Genomic DNA, 25,118 nt, shown 5'->3' on the forward strand with positions numbered 1-25,118 from the left:
AAAAACACAAATATGCCCTGAAGTGGCAAAGCCCATGAAGATCCTGTTTTAGCAATATCCGGGACCGTCAACTTTACTTTAAAAACCACTCTACACCAGGCTGTTCAAAGCTGGCCATTTTCTGCCGCTATTCTTACATGCAGCTGGGTTTTACATGCATCCTCAAATCTGGTGCTGAATGAAAGTCATCTCAGCTGAATGGAGCACAACCAAATTTAAAACTCTTATCACATTAAGATTTATTTATTTGCCTGGAAAAGAGGACCAGCAAGCCTTCCTGCTAAAGTTGAATTCTTTCTTCCTTGATATTGCAGAAAAATGTGAGATGGTATTTTCAAAACTGATTCTGTGACCCTGAGCAACACAAGCAGCATCTGTTCCCTGTAAAGTGACATTAAATTACATTAGTTTGAGGCTCACATATATTTAACAGCTTCTGCAGACTCCAGCGTACATACTTACACCCACACCCAAACTAGAGGCAAACTAGAGCTTTTAACTGAGTCATTTTACAGTGCAACTGTAAACAGTTACATCCTTCTAAGGCCACTAACTTCAATGAGAGTGTTGTAACCCTGATTAGGACTAAATGTCAATTTTTGATCATAATGTATTTTTGCTACTTTTTCTTTAAATTATTTTACATGTAGAAAGAGTAAAAGGAAAGTCTAGCCCCCCTAGTGCAGATGTCTCATCGTCAAAGAGAAAGGAAGCACCTGACAAATACAAAAAGGGCTATAAAGCAATGCAATGGTTGGAACATGCTGGGGAAGGGAAAATATGTCTCTCAATTTAAACAAGGCCTCAAATTACTTCAAAGCTTGCTTCCAGCTTACTTGGCTCTACCTCTGCCACAGAATGCAACAGAGAGGTCCTTCATTGCAATGCATACATACCAACAATATTAAGATCAATATTAGTGTTTTGGTACTTATATTAATAATGGAATTAAATGAACTACAACAACTGATGCACAATATTTTTTAAAAAGTATTTATCAATTTTGGGTTTTTTTTCCAACTGGGATCCAATTTAGTTGAATATTCTTAATCATATATGGAACATAGTATGTTTAAAGTCACTGGAGAGTGTATAGGTATTCACAGCTTAAATTAACACTTGGAAAACTTTAGTCAATTAATGAACACTGTACACATCAGGAATTTAGGAGGCATTATTGAATAGCTAAATTGTTTATAAAAACTGGCATTTCATTCTTCTTGTTGGGAATTCAGAATGTCAAAGATGAGAGAAAAATTAAAGGCCATGGAACTCAGATTTTGACTTCTTGGAGGTTAGAGTGGCACAGAAATCACAGACACAATTAAAATATAAAACACTTTACCAAGTCTTTTTGTCCATGGTTACTTGCACCACCATGTATCGGTAGATATTCAGAATGCGCTTACACATATCAGTATGTTCATCCAACAGAATTTTAATCTCATTTGCTGGTTCAAGCAGAAATATATTTGAGGAATTTATTATAAAAACCTGTGATTTAAAAAATTACAGTTATATAGATAAGCGAAAAGTATAAAAAACAACTCTTCTTTTTCAACAAATTTTTATTCAAGGTATGCACATGAAAGCTTATACCTTGAATAAAAATTTGTTAGCTTTAAAGTTGCCATTGGACGCAAACTTTGTTCTATGATTCAAATATTGGATAAATGGGTTGGGTCTATTTGAGAGTGGCCTATCGTTATATGATGGTGGTTATGAACTGCACAATATGTGGAAACGTTTCTGATATTTTGTAAAGACTTTTCCTCTGCGATTAATGAAATTTGACTTCTGCAAAGAAGTTCTCCTCCAGTATCTGAAAAATTCCCCATAGCATGAAACTATGTTCTGTGAAGCATCACAAATGCTCATAAAACCCTCTTGAAAGCCCCATCCAATATTGCACAGATGGACACTTGATACTCTGGATTTGGGGCCTGGTTAGATTTTTAAAAAACATTTTATTTCATATACCTCAGCACATATTTTGGCTCTAGCTTTCCTTGTTCTTATAGCTAATACTGCCAGAATCCTCTTAATGCAGAGATAATAATTGGGCTCCAAAGAGGTTGCCAGTTTTCCTCTGGATGTAGTTCCTTGCAACTCATGCCCTGCTAGGGAGGTTCTACGATGACATTGGCAGGCCATCGCTAACAGTCATTTCAATTCAGAACAACCCATAATGAATGGGACTGTGTTCCATCGATTTTACTTGGAAAATATTTGCTATGAAACAAAAAACAAAAAAACAAAAAGGAAATATGTGTCTTACTTGCAGTACTGCTTGAACTCCAGCTCGTATACCTTGTTCAATGGCATCCAATTCAGATATTTTATGGAGAGCATCTTGGTAGCAGTCATTTCTATTCCAACTTGAATTTCGGACAGGACCAGAGTTATTCATAGATTCCTAACACACAACCACAAAAAGATGATTTCCCCCCCTTTTCTATTATTTATTTAAAATATTTTATCTTGCCTCAAGGTTGCTCACTAATATGGTCATGGAAGAAGCAACAAATGAAAATAGCATAAAACTTCAATATAAAAGACCAGAATGCTCCCAAGTAAAGCAACATACACACGCTTACAAAGAAAAGGTCTAGGTTCAGCATATTTCTTTAGCTGGACAGCTATAAATGGGCTCTGCCAGAATAGTTTCTCTTCCAAACTAGAGGCTGTGACTGAAAGTAGGTAACCAAGTAAATAATGTTAAAATCCTACCAGTCAGTTGTTCAAAGTGAGTAGAGAGCTGGGCTCAGTCAATTCATTCTCCATCTTTCATGTGCCAAAATACTGGACAACAGAATTTCAGCTACAGACATACAAGGCCCATTGCTTTGCATTTTCTCTTTGAGTGAAGCCAAAAATTATGTTCACTATGAATCTTCATTTTAATAGGCAGGCATTCTTAGCCAATAGAAAATACCTGCCCTTATACCTGCTGTTGTTGTTGTCAGTCATTCTTGGTGATCCCATGGCACAGCTGTCGCCATGATCCCTGATCCTGTGCGCCTCCCTCAGCCATGCAGTGTTCTGGTTTGTGTCCATTTTGATTGTGTCTAACCACTGTGTTCTTTGTCGGCTGGTTTCCTTTTTCCACTGACAAATCCTAGCATAATTGTTTTCTACATTGATTTGGATCGCATGATATGGCCACAGTGAGCGGGAGTTTGGTAATCCAAAAAAAATGAATTCTTGCCCTTATAGTTAGGAAGGACAAGATTTCTACAAGTTCCAGGAGGAAAGTGTACACTGCTTTCCCAGACAGAAACAGAACAGTGGGAGTTCCTCAACATTTGTATTGGGGTTTAGTGAACATGAGACTGGTCATACTACATATCTCTTACGTGGAGAACAATTTTAAAATGCTGCTGAGATTACTGCCCTGCTTCAATAGTGGGCCATCATTCCTTGTGCTGAACATTTTCATAATACCACTATGCATTCCTAGCCATCTACAGTCTCCTAAAACCACTTGTTGAAAGATAACAGAACAATGTAAAGAAAGCCTCCAACAGTATCACTAGACATATCTGAACAGAATCATGAAAGCCCCTTGCCATAACATTTAGTGGATGCCATTTTTTTCTGATGAACTAGATTTGGATAAAAGGAAACACCACCTTCTGTAGTCTATGAAAGCATAAGGTTAACATGAGGTAGGTTCTAAGGATTCTTGTTCCCAAGAAAAATAAACAAATATAGAGTATAGGTCTCTACTATAATTATTCATACCACAGAGCCCATTCCAAAGTAAAAAATTACCCTTGCTTTTCACTTCCATCTTTTCCCCCTTCTCCAGTATAAACTGAGGTCAATGATTTTTCTTTTGCTTACATTATTTTGTAAAGCATCATGTAAATGAAAGAAACAATATGAAAATCATCATCAGAGACCCTTTTTCACTTCAACTAAGAGCTAGCAGAAAAATTCAGTTCCTTAAGAGCAATAATGCCACAGGTTGAAAGGACATTCATATCAAGCTGATTAAGACCCATTTTAAGTTCCATATAAGGAACAAAGCATAATCAGTGAGCTAAGAAAGGTTGCTTCCATCAGGAATCTAAGAATCTGGATGAAATATACATTTAATTCCTTCACTTTAAGTGCTATAATAAAGAATCACTCTTTCTACTAACCCTTCTGCCTGAACAACTTGGTAGAATTCTGTTTTTCTTGGCACTTATATCTATGGTTCTAGCCATACACATCTTTTCTCTAGTTTAAGAAGCAACCAAGTAGCTAGTTGGTACAAGGACTGCCTCTGACCCTGAAGGTCTGAATGCCTTTCCCAATTGCCTTAAATTCTTATCATCTGGAAGACTTCTGTCTGGGGTGGGGTAGGGGACACACTCTTCCCTAGGCTGTTGAACAGAGGAGGATATAAAGTTTATCTCCCGAGGTCTTGTAAAGCTGTCTTCTGCACAAATGGTGAAGGCCTGGGAAATTCATTTTGCATTGCTTGAACCCCCAAAAGAACCATTCACAGCATGGAAGATGATGCTCTGTATTAACAAGAGGTATGATTGCCTTTTCAATGGGCACTCTCAATTATGAGCCTGGACAAACTGGAAATGAACTGACTTAAGAGGTCCAGGCATTTGAAATGCTGATGTTTAGGCACTACACAGTGCCTTATGAACAGCCCGTTCCCATCGAGATAGAAGAACTACTGGTCTTTCTTCCCAAACAGGATCATGAAGAGTGGTTTAAACAGGATTTCAAGAAGCAGCACCGTGACAACTTCATGTTAAGCAGAAAAAAGATGGTGAAGGTACACTTAACGCAAATATTAAAAGCAGCACCTACTTTGAAAGACATATCTAAATAAGTGTTCTAGTGCTTTGCTGGAATATTATTTGATGTATGCTAATGTATGTACTGCAGGTAGTTGCAATCCAACACCTCATTATCCCTAACTCCCACCCTGGTCTACATTAAATGTAACTCTTATACAGAAATAAGGAAAATATATTTACTGCTTTGGAAAACTAGCAATCAATTTCAAGGAGTTTTAATATTTTTACCTCCTCTATTTCATTCCCCTTCTCCACTGAATTATGTTCCACCATGTTTTCATCACAATCTGTGTTTGAAGAGGATACTGTTTCTTCTGGATCTTTCATAAATAAGGGCTTCTCCTCTTGTTGGATCCACTCCTGATACACTTTCACCACTTTCCTCATAGCTGCTGCTTCACATATAGGCAGTAAAAACGCCTAGCAAGAAAAAAAATGTAGCACGTATTATAGGACAGTCAGTCAGAGATAGTATTATAGGCTTGTGCATTTCACTTCTCACCTCATTAGCTCAGCAAGATGGCTGACACACAGAATATAGCTCTGCTTCAGAAGTTCACAGTAGGGTTAACTCTACTGCAGAAAGAGAACTGTTTTAGGCCTGACTTTAGTGACAAGCAGTCCTGTAATAGTTTAGTCTGACCCTTGGAGAAAAGGTAGAGAACGAGACTGGTTTGGTGTTTAGGAACATAAGAAAAGCCATGTTGGATCAGTCCAATGGCCCATTCAGTCCAATACTCTGTGTCATACAGTGGTCAAAAACCAGATGCTGTTAGGATGTCTACCTGTGGGGCCAGAACTCCAGATACCCTCCCACTGTTGCCCCTGAAGCACCAAGTTGCACTGCTCCAAACATAGTGCTCCATTTATATCATGTGGTGAATAACAACTGATGGACCCCTGCTCCATATGTTTATCCAATTCCCTCTTGAAGCTATCTATGCTGGTAGTCACCACCACTTTCTGTGGCAGTGAACTCTACATGTTTATTACTCTTTAGGTGAAGTACTTCCTTTTATCTGTTCTAAGCCTATTGCTCATTAATTTCATTGAGTGCCCAGGAGTCCTTAGTGTGAGAAAGAAAAGTACTTCTTTCTCTACCTTCTCTACCTCACACATAATTTTGTAAACCTCTATCTTGTCATCCTTCAGTTGTTTCTCCAAGATAAAGAGCCCAATGTTCCATCCTCTTAATCATTTTAGTTGCTTTTTTCTGCACTTTTTTCTCAATGCTATTATATCTTTTTTGAGACATAGTTACCATGATACTAGCGGATTTATTTTCAATTCCCTTCCCAATAATCCCCAGCATGGCATTTACCATTTTTATTGCCATCGCACATGGAGTTGACATGTTTTATTATTATTTATTATATTTATATACTGCTCTCTCTGAAGGCTCAGGATGGTTTACACAGAACAGGAACAATACTGGTAACTTGTCAGTGTGTTATCTACCATGACACCAAAATCTCTCTCTGGGTCAATCTTCACCAATTTGGATCTGATCAACATGTATTTATAGTTAGGATTTTTGGCTCCAAGGTGCATTGCTTGCACTTGCCCACTTTGAATCTCATTTGCAACACTGACACTCACTTGTTCAGTCTCAAAAGATCCCTCTAAAGAGCCTCACAACCCTCCCTGGTTCTTACCACCCTGAACAACTGAGTGTCCTACACAAATTTAGCTGCTTCACTGCTTACTCCCAATTGCTATTGTTCAATATATTGTGTTATTAGTAATATTTTTCTCCAGTTCCATGTAAACCATCCTGAGCCTCAAGGGAGAGTGGTATACAAATATAATAAACTAGCAATAAAGCCCATTGCAAGCAGGAATGCAATGGGAACCAGGACCCAGGGGACACCGAGAGGTGCAGATCTCCCTCTGTGTGTGTGTCTCTCTCTCCCCCTTTCACTGCCTGTCTCGTGTGCCTGGCAGCAGAAGGCATAGCAGGTAATTAGGGCTGGTTTGTAGGAGGGGAGGAGGGCTGGTGTGCAGTTTGGGGCAGTTCTCTGTCTTTCTCTCTCTCCCTCCATTACATCAGGGGCGGCTCTCTGTGTCTCTGTCAGCAGCTTGGGGCAGCTCTCTCTGTGTTTCTCTTTGCCTCCCTCACAGCAGGAGCGATAAAAGGGAATGAGGGCTCATGTTCAGTCTGGCAGGGCTCTGTGTGTCTCTCTCTGTCTCTGGCACGTCTGACAGGAATGTGGCTAGCGTCCAGGGATGGAGGATGGAAGCTGTAGAGACAGGGCCAATCAGGGAGCAGCCTGATTGGCCTTATTCCAACTCGGACAACCGGACACGTTCCACTCCCCAGGCTGTTTCACAAATATATAGAGGAACTATGGATAAGGATAACAATAGCTCTTTTTTTGCCTGACTGATCACCCTTGTATTTTATTAGCCTCAGCTTGTGCTCCCTTTTATCTCATGCAAAGTAGCCTTCTACTTTACTTTTTACTGCTTCCATTACTTTGTTTGTTAACCATGCAGGCCTTTTAAAATACCTATTTGTACTTTTTCTAACCTGTGGTATACATTTTTTTCTGAGCTTCTAGAATTGTAGTTTTAGTTTCTAAGTCTCCTGAAGGGATTTGACCCTCCACGCTAGGCTTGTGTGCTTCGGCTGCTTTGGCAGCCATTCAAGCCCGAGGCGGTCTGCGTTGCAATGAGGGGGGGGGGAGGTGGCACCAGTGCACCTGTCAGCACACGCATGCAGGCGCAGAGCTCTGTGCCTACATGCGGGCGCCAGGTCGCACGCCACCACCAGCGCTGCCCCTTCCCTTCCGTGCCACTGGCTGCCTCGGGCTTGAATGGCTGCTGAAGCGGCCAAGGCGCAGAAGCCTACTCCACACCTTTCCTTTCAGTTTCTTCTTCACAAGCACCCTCATTATCCTTTCTAAAGTTAAATGTCATTCTAAAGGTTTGGGGGCAACTAGTTACATAAATGTTGAACTTAATAACATTATTGTCAATGTTCCTAACTGGTGCTAATACATTTACATCTCTCACCAGGTCTTGTGCATGCTAAGTGCCAAATCCAGGATCACTTCTCCCCCTAGGAGGTTCTGTGACCATCTGCTCCATGACACAGTCATTGAGAGTATCTGGAAACCCACTGTCACCTCAATAGCACACATTCTCTGATTCTTACATCTTTTCCCAGCCATTCCTAAATTCCCTGTCTCCTCAGACTCTTATCTCATACACCAAGTTCCCATTTCTCAGAATGTTCCAACTATGGCCCCATGCTCTGTCCTTTAGCTTGGACCTTATCCCACAAATTCTTGCTCCCTCTATTCTGAGCTTGTGCAAGGATTTTCCTTTCAGCCACTCTCATTCATTTCAATTTTCAAATGTTATATGACCATAAACATTCAGAGACTGATAACTGATTAAATATCCATGATGATTCAACACTTCCATTGGTTCCATTGCTACTGCCAAAGGCAACCATCAAAGGCATCCTTCACAAAAATCTCTTATTAATACATAGCATAGATTAGCGGTCCCCAACCTTCTTGTGGTTGGGGACTGCCTCCAAAGGTGGGAGAGAGCTGGCGGCCCGGCCACCGCAGCTGCGCGTAAATGTGCATGCGCAGTTGCTGCGCATGCACGTTTTTGCCACCAGGTGGTGCTAATGCACATGCGCAGAGTTGCTGCGCGTGCACGTTTTCGCCAGCATGGGGCGCAAACACGCACATGCGGCAGCTCTGCGCGTGCATGTTTGCGTCGCCGGCATGCCGGCGGCCGCGCCTGCCTCTTTCCCCTCCTCTCACTGCGGGTGGGGGGAGGCAGGCGCAGCCGCTGGCGGCCTGGTACTATGGCCTTCGCGGCCTGGGCCGGGGGTTGAGGACCCCCGGCATAGATGATTAAATTCTGCTGTTTTGCCTCTGATTTAAATAGTCACTGAATATGAGTTAACATTCATGAACGCCACTCTGCTTAAGAAAAATGTTAACATACAGACCTAAACAAACATTTTTCAGCACAGAATTTACCTGACGAAAGATTTCTGTAAGAAAGTTAACATTACTTCTCTTAGAAGAAAAAACTTTGCGGACTATTTCAATATCGGTGAGATGTTCTTCGTCAATACTGCAAAGGCTGGAGGAACTAGGTTCTCTCTCTGTTAGAGTGCTGGTGTTTGAATGAGATTGTTCTGGCTCTGCACTTCTGTCAGGTCTGTCAGTACTGTCATTTTTGCTGTCTTCTCTAGAAACCAGGCTAGCAGCTGCCCTCTGAAAACAGAAAGGACAAGAAAAATAATTCCTCAGGCTGGCTTTTACTGTGATGCTGCAACAATACATAGCAAAAAGTTGTTGAAGTACAGTAGAAACATTAAGTTGCTCAAACTACTGTACTGCAGTGGCTAAGAGTATAATTTGTGAACCAGGTCATCCCCAGTTCAAATGTCATTTCAGAGGTGAATTCTTTCAACCTTGGCTTGTTTACCTCACACATCACCCCTGATATGCAACAGGGGAAAATTCACATGATTTCCTTTCAGGGCTGTTGTAAGAATTACTGAAACAGAACGATTTTGAAATATTTATTTTCTACACTATGTTTCTCCCCAGAATTAAACCCAAACAAATGGTGACTTAAGGATGTGTAAACCTAACCCCCCCCCCCATAACCAGTATTTCTTCAGTTCCAGTATACTGAATCTACAAAATATAGCTATTTTCTGCTATTTCTAAATCCTAATACCTGTATGAGATTTGGATTCAGTAAGCAACTGGGAATGCTGAATTTTTGGGACGTGATCCCCATAGGCTATAATGGTGAATCAATCTAGGGGGTATTGGGGGAAGCTGGGTTTTTTTGGGTAGAAGCACTAAATTTGCAGCATAGCTGTGGCTGCCTCTCCTATAAGCCCCCCCCCCCAAATTTCAAAGAGATTGGACCCAAGGGTCCAATTCTATGGGCCTCCACATGTCCCCATTCACCATTGTTTCCAATGAAGGAAAATAAGTCATTTAAACTTTATAGGGACTGCAGTCCCTTTAGAATTTAAATGCCTTCTGCAAGCCGCAGCTGTAGCCTGAGTGAACTCTGAAGACATTTAAAAGAGGTTTGCAGTCCCTTTAAATGCCTTCTCTAAGTAGAGAGTTCACTCTGAAGGCTTTTATAGGGACTGAGAGCCCTTTACATATACTCAAGCTACAGCTATCTGGTGATCCTGAAAAATTCTGAAAGTTTTCGGTCATAGCCATTTCAGATAGCCAAAAAATAGCACCCCCAAAAAAGCAGGTTGTTAATTCTTGAAACATACCAATAGGGAGTTCCATTCTTCTGACAATGGAACTCTCTCTTTAACCATATAAGAAGATCTATATATACAGCTTTATTACACAGTGAGGTGGTCCATAAATGTTGACTGATGTTGTCAATCAGATTAAACTATGTTCATAATAGCCTCCTTCTCACCATGTCCCAGAGAAGATTCTAATGTGACCAATATTTTAGATATGCAAAGAAAGGCCAGAGTTAATTATTTGGCATTCCTACCTAGCTCAAGAAGAGGGCAGAGGTTTCTTCCTATATCAGCTCTGTGTTTCAGAGACTCTCAGTGATTACAAGATGCAGCCTAAAAGTCAGGGACACACTACATCTCTCCAAGTAAGGGCTCGTCATAACTATAAAAGGAACACTTGCTATAGCAAGCAAATCAGTGGGCTTCTGTCACAGTGTGGGTGGGAAGGACTTTAAATAGTGTCTATAATGGACAGAGTACTGGGAAACCTGGATTCAAATCCCCATTCAGTCAAAGTTCACCAGGGAACTCTGATCAATAACTCAATCTAACCTACTTCACAAAGTTCCTATAAGGCTAAGGGAGGCAGGAGCGAAGAGCCATTTATGTTGCCTGGACCTCGTTTGAGGAAGGGTATGATAAACAGAGTTGCCAGTCTCTAGGTTGGGTCTGGAGATCTCCCATAATTACAATTGATTGGAGTACAATGACCAGTCCCCCTGTAGAAAATAGAGGTGAGGTGAGCCACTATGGCATTATACCCTGCTGAGCTTCCTACCCTTCACAAGCTCCATCCATAAAATCTCAAGGAAGTTCCCAGCCCAGAGATTGCAAACCTAAAACTAAAACAAATATATACAGAGAGAGCAATGTTGACTTCTTCCCTACTTATTCCTCCACCCCTTGGGTCTACCTGAATATTCTTTGGCACGATTTCACCCTCCATTCCAGGAATCTGAGGTCCTGCGTGAGGTTTTGGCTCAAGCCAGAAAGACACCAACCACCGGATGACAATTACGCGAGCTTTAAGAAAAGGTTCCTTTGTGCAATATATTGCTTCATTGGTTTCAGCATCTTTCTTTATCATTATATAGTGTGGCTTTGGTCTCATTTGTGGCATCTCTGTTGGAAAGAAAATTTCCAAGTGATAGGATAAAAAAAAACAAGCAGATCAAAGCTCAAACACACATTTGAGATGGCCAGAAATAATATGTCATAATCTTCATTCTCTATGACATGACAGACAGTTTCTCAGTAATAGCAAAATACAATTACCTCACAAAACATAATTGTGATGGACAGCTTCTAATTCTGTCCTCCTAGTGTTACAGGCAACCACTGATTCCTTAGGGTGTACATAAATGTCTAGAGTTTCCAGCCAGTGAGAGATTCTCTGTGGGAGAATCTTGGGGGGGGGGGGGAGGTGTTAGAAGAGCAGCTGAGTAAAGTTGTGAGATATACAGAGAATCAGGCACTAAGTATTCTCTGTTGGGCAGGCTAGTCTGCCTTAGGAAAAGCAGAACGTTAGGGATGGTAAAAGGATTAAGGGAGAATTTATTTATGTAATTAATTTATGGTCAGATCTATATGCCACCATTCTCCAAATCTTATCTTATCGTCAGGGTCTGAGGCAAGGAGTAATTAGCCTGAGGAAGCATCGGGACTAAAGAGGTAAGTGTTACTGTGGTGAGAACAGCAGTAAAAGAATAAAACATTCCAGTGTACAGTGAGCCCTTATTAGATAATATCACTCTATCTCGTTCATCGGGAGAAATAGCCTTTCAGTTATGTAAGCATAGGGGTGCATGTGACATTGTAATGACCATGAAGAGAACTGCAGCTCAGTTTAATGGTAAAAATCATTACACTTTACAATAATTTACTTGTGAAACAAAATAAGCTGTGTAACCTTCTAATGAAGAGACAAGAAATTCATTGTACTGTTAAAATCAGGGGTCTGTATCAGTCAAAAAAGGAGGGGGAGGGGGAAAGCATGAATCATCACCTGAAACCAGGTTTACCAACCATAGGTAAATACAAAAACTGTCGCAGATTATCCAGCTTTCTTACTATCAACATTTAGCTTTATTGATGATATCATGAGCTATAAATTACACTACAAAATGATGAACACTTCTTAGATATACTAAAATAATGCTTACCAAGTACAGGGTTATATAAGCTGCTTTCCTTACACATGTTTGGGAAAATATAAGGCAAGTAATATTTCTTAAAATGTGAAAATAAGAACGAAAATCCCTTTTCCTGGTTTTCTTTGTTCTTCCATTCCAGACTTTTTACCTGCAATGAAAACATTGTACTTCCATTCATTTTGTCGGTAAATACAATGCAGCAATATGTTCCCAATATAACAACACTGAAACACATTTTTCCTTCGCTTACAAGTTCTCCATTTGTTGTTTTCACTGTATTTTTAACATCTATATATTTTAAATGTAGCAAAAATAGTGTAGAAACTGTAAATACATTTTTGTTCAACATTAACACACAACATATTTTGCATGTAAAATGGATTAAAGAAATTTGGGCTGTGCTGACACCCCATTGTCCAATAAGAACGAAAATCCCTTTTCCTGGTTTTCTTTGTTCTTCCATTCCAGACTTTTTACCTGCAATGAAAACATTGTACTTCCATTCATTTTGTCGGTAAATACAATGCAGCAATATGTTCCCAATATAACAACACTGAAACACATTTTTCCTTCGCTTACAAGTTCTCCATTTGTTGTTTTCACTGTATTTTTAACATCTATATATTTTAAATGTAGCAAAAATAGTGTAGAAACTGTAAATACATTTTTGTTCAACATTAACACACAACATATTTTGCATGTAAAATGGATTAAAGAAATTTGGGCTGTGCTGACACCCCATTGTCCAAGACCAGAAAAGAAAAGAACTGTGTGTGGGAAAGCATCTCTTGCTTGCTGCCAAACGGGGGGGGGGGGGGGGGGGGCGGGGGGGGGGAGGCTACAATTCTAAAGGCCCTTTCCTGGAATTAAGCCTCTTGGGGGGGGGGGATGAGATTTACTTCTAAGTAGGCCTGGTTAGGCTTGCTCCCTAAAAACAATATGACCTAAGAAAGAACAAAAAATTACACCTTATTGGTTACAAAGGGGAAGGAGAAAATTAAGACATTTCCAATATATCTATGGGGATTCTACTCCATCCCTGAATCTTCGGGATTAATAAAATATTATCAAAGTATCTGTGATATGACACATTATCTGTAAATTGATGTTTATTTATGACAAAGTTGAAATATATTGCACACACTGTCTGTGAGATCAGCTAGAAAACTTTAAAGCTAACTTATGGGAAATGGAGGCAGATGTGTTGGTTATGGAACTCTACTAGTTTCTTTTTAAACCAAATGGACTGGTTTTTAATCAGGTGAACCTGCCTGTGGACAGATGTATTATTTCCAAGAACTATGATTTTTTTAACCATATTTAGATATGGCTGCAGAGGAGAGGACATGCAGTAATGTACAACGATATAGGCTAGATATCAGGTAAAAACATTTGCACAGTCAGAGTAGTTCAGCAGTGGAATAGGCTGCCTAAGGAGGTGGTGAGCTCCCCCTCACTGGCAGTCTTCAAGCAAAGGTTGGATACACACTTTTCTTGGATGCTTTAGGGTGCTGATCCTGCGTTGAGCAGGGGGTTAGACTAGATGGCCTGTATGGCCCCTTCCAACTTTATGATTCTATATCTGAGATGAGGGACCCACATTCAATTTTACTAAATATGATGAAGAGCAAGAATCATTTCACAAGAACTGGGGTATTTTTTGCTGAAGCACCCCAAGCAATTAAAAACATCTTAAAAAAAAATTCTGATGGAAAGAAGCATTATAATTAGTCCCAGTTTCTAGATAAGCACTAGGATGTTTTCAAAGTTCTAATTAGTTGCAATGTGACTGAACCAAAACAGCAGCTCTGTCAATTTCAGTGTAATGACAGGACATTTTGGAGGTCATTATTTCATAAGGTACTTAGAAGCAACTTGATAGCGCATCACACATTTCAATGTGGCTATATTGCCAAACCTTAAAGGTCAAATTCAGATAGGAGAAAAATGTTATTGGGATGGAAATTGCAGAATCAACAAAAGCAGCAAAATCAGTTACTGAAGAAAACACAAGCAACTCTGCATACCTGAATCACCATGTATTTCAAAAGTGCTTCTAAAAAATAGCTTGTTAGATCATCCTGTCCTTTATCTCCTGATTGTGGAGGAACCAGTGGAGTAATTTCTTCTACTGTCACTTGTGCTGTTTAAAAACAAAACATGAAAGGTGTCAAGTTTCATACATTTTATTCAGAAAGGTAACAGGTAACAGCTGTCATTAATTAAGGGTAGCTTTTGTAAACCAGTAAGCCTCAAAATTACACAAAAAGTATAACTAAAACATTACTATTAATTAAATACATGTATTTTGATGCTACGCTTAGTCATGTACCATTAAAATATTCGGGGCCAAATGCCACAATTACACAGGACAAATCATCATAGTACTCAGTAAGGCATCATTCTCATCCTCTCCTGCCTTTTTGTATGTGCAGGGATTGTGTCATGAGAAGATACTACAGCTAAAAACATATATGCCCTCCCTTCCTCTCTTCTTCAAGGCTTTAGGCTAGAACAAGGGTCCTAGGGAGGAGGGGGAAGATTCTGAAACTGATTTTTCCTTCTTGTTGTTGCGTGCGATGTCGTGTCCGACCCATCGCGACCCCATGGGCAATGATCCTCCAGGCCTTCCTGTCCTCTACCATTCCCCGGAGTCCATTTAAGTTTGCACCTACTGCTTCAGTGACTCCATCCAGTGACCTCATTCTCTTTTGTCCCCTTCTTCTTTTGCCCTCGATCGCTCCTAGCATTAGGCTCTTCTCCAGGGAGTCCTTCCTTCTCATGAGGTGGCCAAAGTATTTGAGTTTCATCTTCAGGATCTGGCCTTCTAAGAAGCCTCAATTCTTTGACGCTCAGCCTTCCTTATGGTCCAACTTTCACAGCCATACATTGCAACTGGGAAGACCATAACCTTGACTAGACACACTTTTGTTGGCAGGGTGATGTCTCTGCTTTTTAGGATGCTGTCTAGATTTGCTATAGCTTTCCTCCCCAGGAGCAAGCGTCTTTTAATTTCTTTGCTGCAGTCCCCATCTGCAGTGATCTTGGAGCCCAGGAAAATAAAATCTGTCACTATCTCCATTTCTTCCCCATCTATTTGCCAGGAATTGAGAGGGCCGGATGCCATGATCTTTGTTTTCTTGATGTTGAGTTTTCAAGCCAACTTTTGTACTCTCCTCCTTCACCCGCATCAACAGGCTCTTCAGTTCCTCTTCACTTTCTGCCATTAGAGTGGTATCATCTGGATATCTGAGGTTGTTGATATTTCTCCCTGCAATCTTGATCCCAATTTATCTCCTCTAATCCCGCCTTTCTCATGATGTGCTCCGCATACAAGTTAAATAGGCAAGGCGACAGTATATAGCCTTGCCGAACCCCTTTCTCAATTTTGAACCAATCAGTGATTCCATGTTCAGTTCTCACTGTTGCTTCTTGACCTGCATATAAATTTCTCAAGAGATAAATAAGATGCTCTGGTATTCCCATCTCTTAAAGAACTTGCCACAATTTGTTCTGCTCCACACAATCAAAGGCTTTAGCATAGTCAATGAAAAAGAAGTAGATGTTCTTCTGGAACTCCCTAGCATTCTCCATGATCCAGCGCACGTTGGCAATTTGATCTCTAGTTCCTCTGCCTCTTCGAAATCCTGCCTATACTTCTGGAAGTTCTTGATCCACATACTGCTGGAGCCTAGCTTGTAGAATTTTGAGAATAACTTTGCTAGCAGGAGAAATGAGTGCAATGGTGCGGTAGTTTGAACATTCTTTGGCATTGCCCTTCTTTGGGATTGGAATGTAAAATGACCTTTTCCAATCCTGTGGCCATTGTTGAGTTTTCCAAATTTGCTGGCATATTGAGTGTAGCACTTCTATTGCATCGTCTTTTAAGATTTTGAATAGTTCAACTGGAATGCTGTCACCACCACTAGCTTTATTGTTGTTCAGACTTCCTAAGGCCCATTTGACTTCACATTCCTGGATGTCTTGCTCCAGTAACTTCTACATAATATCAGAAATTCTGCAATCTGTGAACATCCATGAATAATCATAGAATCATAGAGTTGGAAGGGGCCATACAGGCCATCTAGTCCAACCCCCTGCTTAATGCGGGTTCAGCCCAAATAATGTACTTTTTGCCAAGAGTTCTTGGCAAAAAACTGATTAAACAACTGGTTTTTAGTTGTTTTCTTAAACTCTTTTGTTTGCGGTCAATTTTGTTGTTGTTATGTGCGAAGTCGTGTCCGACCCATCGCGACCCCATGGACAATGATCCTCCAGGCCTTCCTGTCCTCTACCATTCCCTGGAGTCCTTTTAAGTTTGCACCTACTGCTTCAGTGACTCCATCCATCCACCTCATTCTCTGTCGTCCCCTTCTTCTTTTGCCCTCGATCACTCCCAGCATTAGGCTCTTCTCCAGGGAGTCCTTCCTTCTCATGAGGTGGCCAAAGTATTTGAGTTTCATCTTCAGGATCTGGCCTTCTAAAGAGCAGTCAGGGCTGATCTCCTCTAGGACTGACCGGTTTGTTCGCCTTGCAGTCCAAGGGACTCGCAAGAGTCTTCTCCAGCAGCGGTCAATTACTGTTTTTAATTATCATACACCATTTTGTGGATTTTTTTAAACAGAAAAGCAACCGAACATTTTATAAACAAATTATTCACTGTGACCCTAAAATGTTTACTTTGATTTGGGTTCTGAAACCACTGAAACCAGTGCATTATACTGCAAAGTTTTGAATCAGGTTATTAAAGTTTCCATCTTGTCCAGGGATAAAGCTTACCGAATGTCAAAAATAGATTAATGAAATATGGGAATTTTCAACCTATGAAGGCACAAACATATCAAGAGTCATTCCTTCATAAACTCAATTGGAATTACTACTTACTGCTAAATAATCTGAAATAGCTAAAATATGCAACATATTCAAAACAGCTAAAAACTTACTTTCTTGAACATTTAGTACAGGATTTATTAGATTATCTAGAGTTCGAGGTCCATATTCTGATGGAGGTGGTGGAAATCCAGGAATTAAACAAGAAAACATACACAGTTGTTCTTTGCTACAATTATTTTGAAGGGCTTGCAACCATAAGAGGAAGAGGCGTACACCTTCACGACGAATCTGTAAAAGAACACCAAAATTCTACTTTTATTTGCAAATAAGATTTTTTCAACGGCTGTATGAGTCCAGTAGTAAAACAACTTCGGATAAAAATATGATATCTTTGCTCTTGTCCTCAAAATAATGAATGCTTTAAGAACATCAGCCATACCTTTAAAGAATTCCCAGTGTGAAGTAATTTCTTTAAAATTAAGCCTGAAAAAGAAAACATACATTCAATATTTGTTACTTAATGGCTTTTTTAAAGGTGTGAGAGCTCTCGGTCAGAGTTGCTAAAATCTTTTAGCAAGCCCTTGGCAATCTCTAGATTATTCTTGGTGAACTTTATGTCCTCTGGTGTTAAGCTCAGAACCAGAAGTGAGAAAAGATCACCATGATACTTTCAAATCAGATTAACCCTACACATACACACACATCTCCGCCCGCACAGGCCAATCCAGGCACACCCGGATTGGCCTGGCTCCTGGAGCGCCCATCCCCAGAAGCTGGTCTCAAGGTGTGCTTGTAGCCTTGCGCCCAGACGCTCCCTGACCACCAAGGATGCCGCTGCTGTGGTGCCCTACCCAGCCCGCTGCTCAACCCGGCTGCCAGCTTGCACAGCTGGCTGGCCAGCCACAGAGATGTCGCCCACGCCACCACTGGCACACAAAGGTAGGGTGGAAGTGCTGCCACGGGCCCCCACCGCTAGCACCTGTTGCATTCCTGGGTGCAACAGGCTTTCAGGCTAGTGTGTATGTATAAAACAAACAAAGGCATGTAACCAACTATGGAGTATTGAAGACTTAATGATACTTATGTCTTAGGAAGACATAATTTGTCTACTTCAGCAGAAGACTGGCATTAAATCTCGATGTTATTTCTGAGGGACCTTTATAACTGAAATTTTGGTCAACTGTTTTAACACAATGTGATTAGAATTTTGTATGTCAGATACAATTACTCTGAAACTAGGACCCGTCAATGTGCCACCAATTGACCATCTCAGCTTTAATCTGTAACATCTGGAGCTTCCCACCTAGAATGTTTGATATATTTACGATATATTTATAAAACATTTTTAAAGTTTACAATTTGGCTGCTGGTTAAATTGACTAATTATTAGAAAATTATTTCTCCAACACCTACCAATACTGTGAAATTGCCATCTTTGATGAATTCTTTCTGGAAGAAGTTGTAAAATTTTCTACAAAATCAGACACAATGCAGTTGTAGTTAGAAATCAAGCCCCAAGTGAAGGAGATCATTTTCAATGTAACTTTTTTTCAAAACTTTTAATGGCAAAAATTCAGAGTCTAAAGCTTCAAACAGTGATCATGAAGAAACGCATGACTACCTCTTGTGCCCCAGAACTGATCGTTTCCCCTTACTCCATTAACAGCCATCCTCTCATGCCTCACTTCTCAAATTTGGGAACAAAATAAAATAGGAGACAACTATAAAGAGAACATTTTTATTTAATAAAGGTTCAAGAATCAGAACTGACTACAACAAACATATATGTAGTGGCTCGACACAATGTAATGGTCCGCTTGAAGAAACCAGACAGGACCCTACTCTTTTTGTACGCTCTTATAAACTATTAATGGTTCCTGCATCAAAAAACTTAGGAGCCCCTGCTATACAGAAACACGGAAACTCATCTGAAATTACCTAATTTGGGTGGCATTTTGACAGGAATAGTAATATTATAAGATCATCAAAACCTAAAAATCTAACACAGTTAAAATATCTGTTTTCTGGGAATCATGGGAGGGGGATCTGCAATCTTATACAGTTTGGTTGCTGGATTTTTTTTAAAAAAACCCAAAAACAAAAAACAAACAAACAAACCAAACCCGCAAACAGTATGTCTTAATTTGAAATCCAGTGTCAAAACTATAGAACTGCTGGACATTAACCTTTGACTTATAAGAATGTATATGAGTCCATTAGAATACACACCAAATTTGAATATAACATTCTATATTTGGAAAAGTCTTACCTCAAAAATAAAAAGAATAGCATCTAGTTCTTCTCTCTGTGACTTGTGTCCTGCAATTTTAAAAAGGGCATTTTTCAAAGATAACTAAATTAGACCCCAAGTATGCATTCAAAATAACCATAGGTAAAAAGTTGTCCCACTGCCATGAACAATGCCAGTTACCAAAAGCAATCTTTGCTACTATCCTCTTTACAGCTGTTTTTCCACTTTGCTGTATCCCACAAGCACCTTTTCAGAGAAAGAGAGGACTGCAGTGTGAAGAGGATGGCAGCAAAGATTGCTTCTGGTGACTTGCATTGTTCATGGAAGTGGGATGATCAAGAGCTCATGCAAGAGAAGGGATCATATCTCCCAATTTCTCCTTCCCACTACAGCTCTCACGCAACATTTCATGGAGTGGCTTTTTCACAGAGCCAGTGCAGTAGAAAGGTGCAAATTCCCATTAGGAATAGTTTATTTCTCACCCTTTACTCCACTTCCTGAAAATTAACAACTCTCTGTCAGACAATAACATTACACTTTGATATATTAACCTGTACCTCCAGACTGTTAACAAAGTCACACAAAACAAAAACTGAGCCCCATATGAAAAAACAGAGCACTGCTTTCAATGTCATTTTCTCAAAAGTTGAAGCAATTTTTAAAGAGGTTTTGCCACCTACAGAGAGAGTTTGGGAAACATCCAGAAAACCCATCTCTAGTGTGCAAGTTCCTTGTACTGCAGCCAGAGGGTTATATCTTAGCACAGTAAAGGACAATACCAGTTATAATGGTACCAATCAGATCAGTATCTATAAGTGTAAAAATTACAAAAGCTTCTTTTTAGCAATTTATTAAACATTATATATCAAAAACATGTTTTCAAAATTCAGACAATGCAAAAAGAATCAAAGCATAAGGTAATAATTTCAACAAACATTACGCACAAGAATTAAAACTGCAAATCATGCATTTTATTTTGGTGCTTACCTTTCTGCTTGAGACTTATTTCAATAGTCACAAAATTTTCAAAGAACACATAATATATATGTGAAAAGTGTAGGTCAAAAAGCTGCTTAAGGTCTACAGACTCTGCATTTTCTAGGGGAAGAAAACAGAAGATCATTTCAGTATTTAATATGAATGAATGGCAAAACATAGACAAAGGGCAGTGTAGCAGTGGAAACAAACAATTCTAAAATTGCAGGTAACCTGTTCTATTTATACAAGAGAAACATTCTATTTAACATTACATGATTTCTATTATATTATTTATATATTTATTATCAGATGCTATTTATATGGATAATAAAAGATTTGATAGAGGTAGAAGAAGAAGAGTTGGTTCTTATATGCCGCTTTTCTCTACCTGAAGGAGGCTCAAAGCGGCTTACAGTCGCCTTCCTTTTTCTCTCCCCACAACAGATACCCTGTGAGAGCCTTGATATCACTGCTCGGTCAGAACAATTTTATCAGTGCCATGACAAACCCAAGGTCACCCAGCTGACTGCATGTAGGGGGAACACAGTATCGAACCCGACTCGCCTGATTAGAAGTCCACACTACTAACCACCACACCAAACTGGCTCTCCAGTTTCATTGGCTCTCCAGGTAGATTGAGGGATTTATGGCTCAGCATTAGCAATATCAACTTTATAGAGGAAAATACAGAGAATACATTCTATCTGTATCTGAGTTGAAAGAACATCACTGTACAGGTTAATATACAAAACATTATAATATTTGAAATAACTTTATCATGAAGTATAAATCTCCTTGGGTTACCAACCTACATTGCTGTCTGACTGGCCATAATCTCTTAAATTATATTCTATCCCACATACCCTCACAACTTTGTCTTCCACATAAATCAAACAACTCTTCATTATCATGAACAAGACACTGAAGCAGGATTAGTTTTTATAAGTGCAGCAGATATGTAAGAACTTCAATATCCAAATATTTCATAAATGCCTAAATAAAGGAGCATTTAACTCCTAGCGAAATTCCTTAGATTTGGTCTTTTTACCCTTGTAATGCAATGAATTTGTCTAGTAAAACTGATTTATGGCACTGTCAACAGGAGCAAAACACCAGGGAAAAATACACAATACAAAGGCCTGGGTAGATGCTACAAAAGATATTTTTGTAGTAGTTAATGACAAGAAGTTAAATAAAAGACAGTATAGAAAAATACACCAATAAAAATGTTTTTTTTAGGAAAGCATACTTGGTTGAAATCAACAAAATAAACTGAATATACTATTAATATCAGATGAGATAATTAGATGGTGAACAAGGTAAAGGTAAAGGTATCCCCTGTGCAAGCACCAAGTCATGTCTGACCCTTGGGATGACGCCCTCTAGCGTTTTCATGGCAGACTCAATACGGGGTGGTTTGCCAGTGCCTTCCCCAGTCATTACCGTTTACCCCCCAGCAAGCAAGCTGGGTTCTTATTTTACCGACCTCAGAAGGATGGAAGGCTGAGTCAACCTTGAGCCGGCTGCTGGGATTGAACTCCCAGCCTCATGGGCAAAGCTTTCAGACGGCTGCCTTACCACTCTGCGCCACAAGAGGCTCTTATGGTGAACAAGACAAGGTGTCAAAGCAGTGGAGGCAACATGCAAACACCATGGAACAAAACTGAAACCCATTATTCCTCATTATCAAAGGGCTGCGGGAACACAGGGTCTAAAGCATCTTAATAAAAAAGCATGTGAGATTTGTGCCACTGTCGCAGCAAGAGATATAGTAAACAGGACAGCAATTTTTCACATGCAAATAGACACTCGTTCAATCCAGATTCTATGTTTAAGTGGGGGGGGGGGGGGAGACCAGAATTTCTTCTTTTTACAATGGATAATTTAATTGGATCAGATGACAATTTCTTGCTGAATACATACATACTTCTAAGTAGATACCAGCTAGATAGCAGGGGGGGAAATAGTTCAGCAAGAGACTTGACTGCCTAAGGAGGTGGTGAGCTCCCCCTTACGGATTGTCTTCAAGCAGCAGCATTACCAAGGATGCTTTCGGCTGAACCCACATTGAGCAGGGGGTTGGACTTGATGGCTTGTATGGCCCCTTCCAACTCTATGGTTCTATGATTCAAGATAGAATGGCTCAGAAAATTAAAAGATCAGAATTCGGCCTAAAATTAAGATTAACACAACAACAAAGTTAGTGCCACTTCAGACCTTTTAAATGCTTTTTAAAAGTAATGTGAATGGTACCACAGGCTGCTGGGTTCACTGCTGTATATCAGTGGTCCCCAACCTTTTTATCACCGGGGACCACACAACGCCTTTTACTGAGGCCCGGTGGGGGGGGGGTAGTTTACTCCTCTACTCTCAACCACTGCCCTAACACTCTCTGATCGCTAGGGTAATGTTTAAACATCCCTTCAAAATAAAATACAGACACGCCACAACAATGAACATAAGGAACATTTTATTTTCATGGAAATTTTAATTCATGACAATTACAAATCAATGGGAACCCTGAGCTTGTTTCTCTGCAACGAGATAGTCCCATCTGGGAGTGATGGGAGACAATGACACCCGAAGTGTGTTGTAAAGGGCTGGGGGGGGGATGAAGTAAAGGGTCGGGGGGGGAGAAGGCATCCTTCAGGGGCCCACTTCCAATTATTCGAAGGACCACATGTGGTCCACGGCCCACAGGTTGGGGATCGCTACTGTATATGATATGGAATAGTCCTCTCAACCCCCCTTCAAGGATAGCTGCCTTGTTGTGGTGAGGGGGCTTGCGTAGTTCAGTGAAGCTATGAGCTATACCGTGCATGGCCACCCAAGACGGACAGGTCATAGCTGAGAGCTCTGACAAAAGGTGATCCACTGGAGAAGGAAATGGCAAACCACTCCAGTATCTTTGCCATGAAAACTCTATGGACAGTTCCAATAGGCATAACGATATGACGCCGGAAGATGAGCCCCTCAGGTTGGAAGGTGTCCAATATGCTACTGGGGATGAGCAGATGGCTAGTACGAGTAGCGCCAGAATGAATGAAGCGGCTGGGCCAAAGCCGAAAGGACGCTCAGTTGTGGAAGTAACTGGTGGCGAAAAGACAGTCCGATGCTGTAAAGATTTTTATTCCATAGGAACCTGGAACGTCAGATCCATGAATCAAGGTAAGCTGGACGTGGTCAAACAAGAAATGACAAGACTGAACATCGACATTTTAGGAATCTGTGAACTAAAATGGACAGGAATGGGTGAATTTAATTCAGATGACCATCAGGTATACTACTGTGGACAAGAATCTTGCAGAAGAAATGGAGTAGCCTTCATAATCAATAAGAGAGTAGGAAAAGCAGTCTTGGGATACAATCCCCAAAATGACAGAATGATCTCAGTTCGAATCCAAGGCAAACCATTCAACATCACAGTGATCCAGGTCTATGCCCCAACCACTGCTGCTGAAGAGGATGAAGTTGATCAGTTCTATGAAGCCCTACAACACCTTCTAGAAGCAACGCCAAAAAATGATGTGCTTATCATCATGGGGGATTGGAATGCTAAAGTAGGAAGCCAAAAGATAACCGGGATAACAGGCAAGTTTGGCCTTGGAGTACAAAATGAAGCAGGGCGCTGGCTGGTAGAATTTTGTCAAGAGAATACAATGGTCATAGCAAACACTCTTTTCCAGCAACCCAAGAGACGACTCTACACATGGACATCACCAGACGGTCAACACAGAAATCAGATTGACTATGTGCTCTGCAGCCAAAGATGGAAAAGTTCTATACAGTCAATAAAAACAAGACCAGGAGCTGATTGTGGTTCAGATCATGAGCTTCTTGTTGCAAAATTTAGGCTTAAATTGAAGAAAGTAGGGAAAAGCACTAGGCCACTCAGGTATGAACTAAATCATATCCCCGACGAATATACAGTAGAGGTGACAAATAGATTTAAGGAATTAGATCTGATAGACAGAGTGCCTGAAGAACTATGGACGGAGGTTCGCAACATTGTACAAGAGGTAGCAACTAAAACCATCCCAAAGAAAAAGAAATGCAAGAAATCAAAATGGCTGTCTGAGGAAGCTTTACAAATAGCTAAGGAGAGAAGGGAAGTGAAAGGCAAGGGAGAAAGATACACCCAATTGAATGCAGAATTCCAGAGAAAAGCTAGAAGAGATAAGAATGCCTTCTTAAATGAACAGTGCAAACAAATAGAAGAAAACAATAGAATGGGGAGGACCAGAGATCTTTTCAAGAAAACTGGAGATATGAAGAGAACGTTTCATGCAAAGTTGGGTATGATAAGGGACCAAAATGGTAGGGACCTCACAGAAGCAGAAGAGATTAAACAAAGGTGGCAAAATTATACAGAAGAACTATACAAGAGCGAGCTTAACATCCCTGATGACCACAATGGGGTAGTTACTGACCTGCAGCCAGACATCCTGGAATGTGAAGTCAAATGGGCCTTAGGAAGTCTGAGCAACAATAAAGCTAGTGGTAGTGACAGCATTCCAGTTGAACTATTCAAAATCTTAAAGGACGATGCAGTAAAAGTGCTACACTCAATATGCCAGCAAATTTGGAAAACTCAACAATGGCCACAGGATTGGAAAAGGTCAGTTTACATTCCAATCCCAAAGAAGGGCAATGCCAAAGAATGTTCAAACTACCGCACCATCGCACTAATTTCTCATGCTAGCAAAGTTATGCTCAAAATCCTACAAGCTAGGCTCCAGCAATATGTGGACCGAGAACTTCCAGAAGTACAGGCAGGATTTCGAAGAGGCAGAGGAACTAGAGATCAAATTGCCAACATACGCTGGATCATG

The 25,118-nt window shown here is 40.3% G+C and overlaps 1 protein-coding gene across 17 annotated transcripts in view; it reads right to left on the reverse strand.

The window, feature by feature from the left end:
- RALGAPA1 (Ral GTPase activating protein catalytic subunit alpha 1) overlaps positions 1–25,118 on the reverse strand; it is a 150,307-nt gene that overhangs the window by 113,840 nt on the left and 11,349 nt on the right. For all 17 annotated transcript variants that reach the window (XR_013228512.1, XM_077323125.1, XM_077323123.1 and 14 more), the window contains exons 2-14: positions 20,296–20,406; positions 19,327–19,376; positions 18,471–18,528; positions 17,497–17,540; positions 17,168–17,345; positions 14,252–14,367; positions 12,234–12,372; positions 10,985–11,193; positions 8,813–9,052; positions 5,037–5,228; positions 2,279–2,416; positions 1,346–1,494; positions 252–381 (exon numbers count right to left, since the gene is read on the reverse strand). Coding sequence is in view for 16 of the 17 variants with exons in the window: in XM_077323125.1 (XP_077179240.1) it covers positions 252–381; positions 1,346–1,494; positions 2,279–2,416; positions 5,037–5,228; positions 8,813–9,052; positions 10,985–11,193; positions 12,234–12,372; positions 14,252–14,367; positions 17,168–17,345; positions 17,497–17,540; positions 18,471–18,528; positions 19,327–19,376; positions 20,296–20,406 (1,754 nt within the window). In the remaining variant the exon portion in view is untranslated. The remainder of the gene's footprint in view (positions 1–251; positions 382–1,345; positions 1,495–2,278; positions 2,417–5,036; positions 5,229–8,812; positions 9,053–10,984; positions 11,194–12,233; positions 12,373–14,251; positions 14,368–17,167; positions 17,346–17,496; positions 17,541–18,470; positions 18,529–19,326; positions 19,377–20,295; positions 20,407–25,118) is intronic.

The sequence above is a fragment of the Paroedura picta genome, chromosome 2 (genome assembly GCF_049243985.1).
Source record: "Paroedura picta isolate Pp20150507F chromosome 2, Ppicta_v3.0, whole genome shotgun sequence".
Classification (NCBI taxonomy): domain Eukaryota; kingdom Metazoa; phylum Chordata; class Lepidosauria; order Squamata; family Gekkonidae; genus Paroedura; species Paroedura picta.